Consider the following 9,023-nt stretch of genomic DNA (forward strand, 5'->3'; position numbering starts at 1 on the left):
ATCATTAGTTGACCTTGTCTATGGTCATTTGTGCATTAGTATAATATACTTTTCATGAGAGCATTGATTAAGCTTTTTACTCAATTTTTCTTTGTTGACAATTTTTTTTTAGCATATAACTTAACTTGATATCAGATTATCTCCATTGTTTTGTGGTAACATGTTTTATTTTCCTCTATTTTTCTATGAAAATTTTCTTATCTTTATTCAAAAGGATTTCTAATTTGAATATAAGATGAACTACTTCTTGTGGATAGTTGTCTTGTTTCTTGTGTCTATATTTTTCACGTAATCCATTCAGCACTTACAAGATTTGGTGTACCTATCCACTTCTCTCTCGGCTGTACGAAGATCACCTACACTCACAAGAGACCTTTTGCATTAAAAAAATCATTGTCAAAGATCAATTTGCTGCTATTTTCATTGTAAAAATTTGGGTTTAATACCCTTTGATCTAATTTCCCCAAGTAAAGATTAAAGGGGGGTGTTAGAATTTATAATCTATCCTTGGTTGTATTTATTAAATGGGATAAACCAAGGTATCCCTTAAGTTGTTTGTCCTCTAGTCCACATGTGAGGACAAGTCTTTTTTGTAATTCCTTTATTAAGGAAAATAGTTTATTCCTCCATAAGAGGATTATGACACTTGTTATGCACACACTTATGAATGTGGAAATCATTCACATGGGAGTTACAAATGACTCCTCCTCTCATCTCTTTATAAGAAATGCTTCTTTCTCATTCTTAACATACAATCACTATGTAGTTCTTGTAATGAGGCAATGGCTCCATTTTCTCTCTTCTCTCTCCTTCTTTCATTCTTTAGGCATTTGCCTCATTCATATTATTCACAGGGGGTTTTCCTTTCCTTTCCCCTTTCAAATCTTTGTCTCCTCTTGTTGATTCATTGGTGGTTGTTCATTCTTTCACTCTCTCTTGGATCTGAGTTTATGGTAACTATTTTCACTTGGATCTGAGTTTATGGATCTAAGTTTATGGTAACTCTCTTGGATTAATTATTAATTCTTTTATTTTAGTTCATTTCAATGTTATTATTTCTAAAATTCATCAATAATCAAAACAAAAAATTCCACCTCCTTCCATAAATAATTAAATCGAACATCAACGTCACCTATGCATGTCACCCCAGCTACTCAGGAAAGCCTATTTTCACTTCTATTAAACTTTTTTGAAGTAGCAGAAAAATTAGAAACTTTTATGAATTTCCATAATCAAATAACAGAGGAGCTAAAGAAGTAAATAGTCGTAGCAGTAATGGATTCTAGGTAAACTTTGCCTATTATTCGATTACTTGCAGGTGTAATAAAAAGGAATTTTTATATATTTTTAGATTACTTTGTTTAAGCTATTTTAGCACATCCTAGATTACTGATGGTCTAAATTTTGTGCAAGCAAGTCAATGTGTTTATCAGGATTTGTGTCGTGTGGTACACTTAAATCTACTAATAAATAGTAGTATAATTTTCATTATCGATCCTCAACTTTTTATTGAAGGTCAATGAAAGCTAAGCTAGCTTAGATAAAGGTATTTATGTGACTCTGTTTTTGGATGAGGACCCTTCTAATGTAAGGCCCAAAATTCAATCTCTCAATAAAATTAGCTAGGCCTCATTTTTCACCTATTGAATAATAGTTTGGACAAGCATCGAACCATGTAACACAAATTTATATGAAGAGGAAAAATAACTCTCAAAAATAGACATACAGGACCACAGTCTTCGGCAAGGACAAGATCTAGAGCTGCATAAAAGACTCTCAAGGTGACTCCCCTCCTTGCAAGCAGTTTAGTTGCATCTTTCATATGGGATCTGACAACTTTTGTCAACTCCTCGGTTTGAAGAGGATTAAAAATAACTATCTCATCAAGACTTTCTAATAGCTGTGGCTTGATGTGCTTTCTCACCTGCAATCAAGTTAAAAGATAATTTATCACCAAATCTTTTCTTTAAGAATAAGTAGATCACTTTTGGTAGTGGTACAAGAAAGAATAAGGCGCAAGTTCTCTTCAATTGTACATACTTGTTGCATCAGTCTCGCTTGTCCAGCTTGTAATCTGCATCCAGGTCCTGCAAACAAGTTCTCTGATAAGAGGATGGTTGTCATTATAATGACTGTGCTGGAGAATTCAACCATTCGACCATGTCCATAGGTCAATCTAACATTAGCAAGCATCTGAAGAATGATGTCCCATATAGATACGTGCACCTTCTCTACTTCACTAAATGGAACAACACACTACAGTCATCTTCTAACTGTATCTGTCAATTTTCCGGCCTCTTCATAACTAGTATATCGACAGTAATTGGTTAAAACTCAGCTGAAATAATGCTTCTTTTGATTACCTAAAAAAGGGAAGATCAATTGGAAAAAGAGAAATCTGAGAGAAACCTATTGCAGTGATAGACGACATACCTACGCAAAGCACCGATAAGCCTAGAAACAGAATGTTGTTCCATGTATTCAGACATGTCAATCTGCACTAGCAAGTTTTTGTTGTCAAACAATTGTTCTGCAAGAGCCTTTCCAAGCTCTATTTGGCCGACTCTAGTGGGTCCCAAGAATAGAAAGGGTCCAGTAGTTTTATGTGCTCTCCCAAGTCCTGTCTTTGATCTGACCAAGCCATCTGCAATTGCCTTGACTACTTCGCCTTTCCCAATGACTGTTTCATGCAAGCATTCAGCCAAGCCCAGGAGTCGTTTGTTATGAGTTCGCAAAATCGTGTTAACAAGAATACACGTCCAATGACTTACCACCTGTATGACATAGCAATATACCCATCAATACCAATTACAAGTAGTAAAACTCTCCCATAATTACAGATACCTCAGCAATTTGGTGTGGCCCAAAAAAATTTGCATTTTTTTCACAACGAGCTATCATCGTATCGATCTCTTCAAGTGCCCCGTATCTCAAATCGGTGATTGTCGCCACATTTATCTGGCTTTCTGCCATCTGCAGGGTAGACATCAGCTCTTCCCGTTGTTGCCTTAACCGACAAATCTCATTTCCTATTTCTTTGGCACTCTCCAACTATATTTTGAGAGGGATGATTGCATCCCTCAAATTCGTAATCTCTTTCTAAACCTATACAATTGATAAAATGTGAGTAGTAAGTTCAAATAAATCCCATGGAAAGCCCCCTTGCAAACCACACAAGGTTTCCTTCCTCATTGCAAACAAAATGCTCAAGCGAGATAGAATTAAAATTGAACTATTAAAAATGGAAAAGGAGCATAAATATCAGTACCAACTTCCAACAACCTCAAATTTATGCATGCTCCATCAAGCAAATCAATTGCTTTGCCAGGAAGATGGTGACTTGCTTACAATCAAAACATGGAAACAATAATGAAACTCTTTTACATGAAAGTGCACAAAAAATGCATGCATTCTGCCTGAAGTAAAATTATGGTCTCAAGCCTCATCAAGAGTCTATGAATTTAAAATCAAGACAATAACTTTACAAAATTATCTGATCAAATCTCACATATTTGTGAACTTACTAGTTATATGACAACTGGATAATTGGGCAGCAACCACTAATGCACTGTCCATGATCCTCACACTATAGTGCCCTTCATATGTTTCTCTCAAATTGTGCAAAATGTTGATGGCATCAGTCACACTGGGTTTAGCCATGAACACCTACAAGAAAAAGTCAATAAGGTAAATTATTCACAAAGTGGCATATGGCCATGACACAACACAATTAAATTTGGAAAAAATAAGTCAATTTTAACTATTTTAACATTTTTAGTCTTCAAATGAGATTTTGTATGTGATATTTAAGCTATCCATGATCATACAATGAAAAGGAAGCACTAAAACAGAAGTTATAAATTGGCCAACCTACTAGAAATGATGCCTGAACTCAGAATTCTTCTATACACATTTGTTATACTCATCAAATGTAGTTACTCTGACACACTTCAGTTGACTGCGAGAAAGCATTTGTACAAATAAATTATCAACATCTACTGAACATAAAAAAAATCTCTTGGTTAACCAATGATAGTGACAGCTTCTGATCATGAGTTTTAAATTTATAATCACGAAGAAAATGCAAAACAACAATAACAAGAATAACTCACTGGATCCAAGAACCAAGTGCAATTTATCTATAAACAATATTACTCTTCCTTGAATTTTCTCTAAGTCCTCACATACAGACTTAACACAGTCCTCAAAGTTACCCATGCAACCCACTCCAGCTACTAAGGCTCCCATGTCCAATGCCATCAATCTAACCTCTATCAAATTACTGCAACATCCCCAAGAAATTTCATAAATCTCAAAGTTCTCCCAATGCAAGTTCATTACTTCCTAAATCAATTAAAAGAGTTGCAATTTATGGGTCACCTTTTATACATCAAACATTAAGAAAAAGGAAAGAAAAAGTTTGTACTTTTATGTCATAGTCTGTACTTTTATGTCATGTATTTATGTGGCTATTTAAATCAGTTTTCAAAAATATTGATAAAAAGATAATTTAAAATCTTTTCCTACTTTTATGAAACATAAATTTTATAAAAAAATGAAAATAAACTATGGAAAAGGAAAGGGTTAAAAATAAGTAGTTCCTAGTAGCAAAAATAAGCTAAACAACTACATTTAATCTAGAAATTAAATCTCAAACTAGACAACTAACTTTGGAAAATCCCCTCTCACAATCCATTGGGTAAGCCCCTCTACCACTGATGTCTTACCAAAACCATCCTCTCCAATCAGCAGGGGATTGTTCTTTGTCTTCTAGCAAAGAATTCTAATGATATGGTCTATTTCTTCATCTCTACCAATCACTGGACCAAGCTTCATTGTGTCTTCTAGAAGGTTGCAACCATATGCCTTGAGGGTAGGGAAATTGTTTACATTCAAAAAGAGGTCCTCTAGTACATTGTTAGGGTCCCCCTCCCTCTCCACTTAAAATTTTACATTGGCAAGGTCCACGCCTGCTTCCTTGAAGCACTCGATAATTTGTAGGTCCTGCAATAGACCAACAACCAGGTGGTGCACCGCAAAAATATGGTCATCATATTTCTTCCTCGCACTTTGTGCACTTCTGATACAATTTGTAACAATAGTGCTTCGAGGGATTTCGTGTGTAGTAGAGGAAGAACCATTAACAGGTAAACATTCTAGGTAGTGATACAAAGCTCTCTTGACTGAATCCACTGCTTCGTCTCCACTAGGAGTATTTGACAAGCATACCTATCTTAGCAGTCCACGCTTATCCTCGATGAGGGGAATGGCCAGGTGAACTATTGTAACCTGTTCATGGCCAATTGTACGAGCTAGCTCCACACTTGCTGCTATAGCTTCATTTGTTTTGTTGGAACATCTCTCCAGATTCATGATATTGGGTTATAGGAAATTTCTCTACAACTACAGGGTGAAGGAAATAATGATTTAGGTATACAGGCTTCTTGAGAGAGCTTCTACTTCTGCAGATGCCAATACCAATATAGGTTTATATGGCCTTCTTAACGGTGATAACAATATATGTATACGACATTCTGGACAGAGATTTTGCCTCTGCAATTTCCTTCATGGACAAGATTTTTTTGATAAAATAAATTAATTTTACAGAATCCGTTGCAACTTCTGACAAATTATGGGTGCTTAGTAAATTGCTAGGATTCAAATTATCCAAACTGTCAGAATTCACTCTCTAATATCCTCACACTTTAATAGAGGATCTATTTAGAGTTTTTTCACTTGAAATAGTCCAGATCAAATATGCACTGTCTCAAATAATACTTAGCCATTTATGGAATTACTGAACGCATGTTGGGCATCACACTATGTAAGTACTGAATACAATCATATAAACATTGGATATATTCCTTATTATCAAAATCTTTGTCATGTCGTTGCAAAGTTTCAAACAATTGGTGGCTAGCAGCCATTGTTTTGCAATACATCCACTACTCTCTTTCACCAAAATGTGTGTTACGTCCTTTTCAACTATTCCATGTCAAAATGATTGTTTCACGATTGGTTACTGAAATGAAAATCTATAAGGGGAGGCGGCGTTATGAAGAATTAATTAAATCAAACTAAAATTTATAAAAATTAAATTATTTATCTAATTATAAAAAAATTACATACAGAATCATTCTTTAGACAAAAACAAGAAAAGATGAATGCTCTGTATCAATTCCGTTCATTCTTAGAATCTATATCATTTCAACCCATTCTTAGAAAAACTATTATTCATCTACTATACTTTTAGACTCTAGACTTCTTATTGAACATCCATCTCACACAAATAAAAAAATGAACACATTAAAATATCAAATACTAATAAAAAAACCATTCACTGAAAATATCCGAAAACATACTACTCAAATTTAAAAAGAGATTTATGTATTACTTATTCTCTAATTTTATCACATGAGTGTCATAATTTATACAACTTAGCGCATCCTATAGCTCAAAATGTTTCCAATTGATCAATTGAATTAATGCCTTCTTTTTCTTGCCTTTGATACCCATCTAGAATAAGACAATGCAAAAAGTGAACATAATTTCAATCAAATGAAATATCATCTAAACTATGAACTCTGTGAAACTTAGTAAATAATTCTAAAGTTGAGGGTGCTCTAATGTTGGTGAGATTATAGACTAAATTATCTCCATTTAAAGTTTTCCCTCTATAGCATGGCATAACATGTGATAATTTGGTATTACACTAGACATACCCAAGTGGAGCACTGATAAGTCTTGAATCATCATTTGGATAGCTATTCTGCTCCATCTTGACAATTATTGCCACACCCTACAGACTATGAATCAATCCTTCACTTTGCTAACTGATTTCATGCACTCTTCTTTCAAGAATTTCATTTTTAAGGGGATCATCTTCTCCATGAAATCACCAATCTCCTTATGTATTTCGTAGAAAACTCCCTTGCAAAACCACAATGATTCAACCAGCATTACTTTAAATAAACTAACAGCATCTATTGAACTCTTATAACATCAATTTAGTTTAAATAAACAAACCTCTTTGTCAATTTGAAGTCAACCAATTATATTAACAACCACTCGGTGTTAAACATAAAGATATGAATGAAACAAACAACAATCAGAAAAGTCACTCATCAACACGAAAAACCAAATGTAGTTCATCAATAATCGAAACAAAAAATTCCAGCTCCTTCCTTAAATAATTAAATTGAACATCAATGTCAACTATGCATGTCACCCTAGCTAGTCTAACAAGCCTATTTTCACTTCTATCAAAATTTTTGGCAGTTGCGGAAAAATTAGAAACTTTTATGAATTTCCATAATCAAATAATAGAGGAGCTAAAGAAGTTAATAGTTGCAGTAGCAATGGATTCTAGGTAAACTTTGCTTATTATTCTATTACTTGCAGGTGTAATAAAAAAGGAGTTTTTATATATTTTTAGATTACTTTGTTTAAGCTATTTTAGAACATCCTAGATTACTGATGGTCTAAATTTTGTGCAAGCAAGTCAATGCGTTTATTAGGATTAGTGTGGTACGCTTACATCTACTAATATATGGTAGTATAATTTTCATTATCGATCCTCAACTTTTTGTTGAAGGTCAATGGAAGCTAAGCTAGCTTAGATTAAGGTATTTATGTGACTCTACTAATTGATGAGGACCCTTCTAATGTATGGCCCAAAATTCAATCTCTCAATAAAAGTGGCTAGGCTTCATTTTTCACCTATTGAATAATAGATTGGACAAGCATCGAACCACGTAACACAAATTTATATGAAGAGGAAAACTAACTCTCAAAAATAGACATATAGGACCACAGTCTCTGGCAAGAACAAGATCTAGAGCTGCATTAGAGACTCTCAAGGTGACTCCCGTCCTTGCAAGTAGTTCAGTTGCATCTTTCATATGGGATCTGACAACTTATGTCAGCTCCTCAGTTTGAAGAGGATTAAAAATAACTATCTCATCAAGACTTTCTAATAGTTGTGGCTTGATGTGCTTTCTCACTTGCAATGAATTCAAAAGATAATATATCACCAACTCTTTTCTTTAAGCATAAGTAGATCACTTCGGGTAGTGGTACAAGAAATAATAAGAAGCAAGTTCTCTTCAATTGTACATACTTGTTGCATCAATGTCACTTGGCCAACTTGTAATCTGTGTCCAGGTCCTGCAAACAAGTTCTTTCATCCGAGGATGGTTGTCATTATAATGAATATGCTTGAGAAGTCAACCGTTTAACCATGTCCATCTGTTAATCTAACATTAGCAAGCATCTGAAGAATGATGTCCAGTACAGATACATACGCCTTCTCTACTTCACTAAATAGAACAACACAGTACAGTCATCTTCTAACTGTATCTATCAATTTTTTGCCCTCTTCATAACTAATATATCTGTAGTAATTGGTTAAAACTCAATTGAAATAATGCTTATTTTGATTACCTAAAAAATAGAAATTCAATTGGAAAAAGAACAATCTGATAGAAACCTATTGCAATGATAGACGACATACCTAGGCAGAGCACTGATAAGCCTGGAAATAAAATTTTGTTCCATGTATTTAGACATGTCAATCTGCGCTAGCTGTTTTTTGTCCTCAAATAGTTGTTTTGCAAGAGCCTTTGCAAGCTCTATTTGGCCCACTCCAATGGGTCCCAAGAATAGAAAGGATCCAGTAGTTTTATGTGCTCTCCCAAGTCCTGTCTTTGATCCGACCAAGGCATCCGTAACTGCCTTGACTGCTTTGCCTTGCCCAATGACTATTTCATGCAAGCATTCAGCCAAGCCCAGGAGCTGTTCCTTATTAGTTTGCATAAACCTATTAATAGGAATACCCGTCCAATGACTTACCACCTATATGACATAGCAATATATCCATGAGTACCAATAATAAGTAGTAGAAATCTCGAATGATTACACATACCTCTGCAATTTCAAGTGCCCCGTATCTCAAATCGATTACTGTCGCCACATCCATCTAGCTTTCTGCCACCTGTAGGGTAGACATCAACTCTTCCCATTGT

The 9,023-nt window shown here is 34.6% G+C and overlaps 1 protein-coding gene across 1 annotated transcript; it reads right to left on the bottom strand.

Moving 5' to 3' along the window:
* Positions 1-8,233: 8,233 nt before the first annotated feature.
* On the bottom strand, positions 8,234-8,977 carry LOC149570487 (chaperone protein ClpB1-like). The gene is made up of 3 exons (XM_089817190.1): positions 8,924-8,977; positions 8,513-8,853; positions 8,234-8,318 (listed from the first exon to the last, which is right to left on the bottom strand). The coding sequence occupies exons 1-3, from the start codon at positions 8,975-8,977 to the stop codon at positions 8,234-8,236; spliced, it is 480 nt and encodes a 159-aa protein (XP_089673316.1).
* Between the last annotated feature and the right edge of the window lie 46 nt (positions 8,978-9,023).

The sequence above is a fragment of the Cupressus sempervirens genome, chromosome 3 (genome assembly GCF_028749045.1).
Source record: "Cupressus sempervirens isolate cs-2001-9-10 chromosome 3, ASM2874904v1, whole genome shotgun sequence".
Lineage (NCBI taxonomy): Eukaryota > Viridiplantae > Streptophyta > Pinopsida > Cupressales > Cupressaceae > Cupressus > Cupressus sempervirens.

Coding starts and splice junctions, on each gene's coding strand:
- LOC149570487 (XM_089817190.1), bottom strand. CDS start 8,977: ATGGATGTGGCGACAGTAATCGATTTGAGATACGGGGCACTTGAAATT. Junction 8,854..8,923: donor GGGCACTTGAAATTGCAGAG/GTATGTGTAATC, acceptor TATGTCATATAG/GTGGTAAGTCATTGGACGGG. Junction 8,319..8,512: donor CTTATCAGTGCTCTGCCTAG/GTATGTCGTCTA, acceptor TGTTCTATTTAG/TGAAGTAGAGAAGGCGTATG.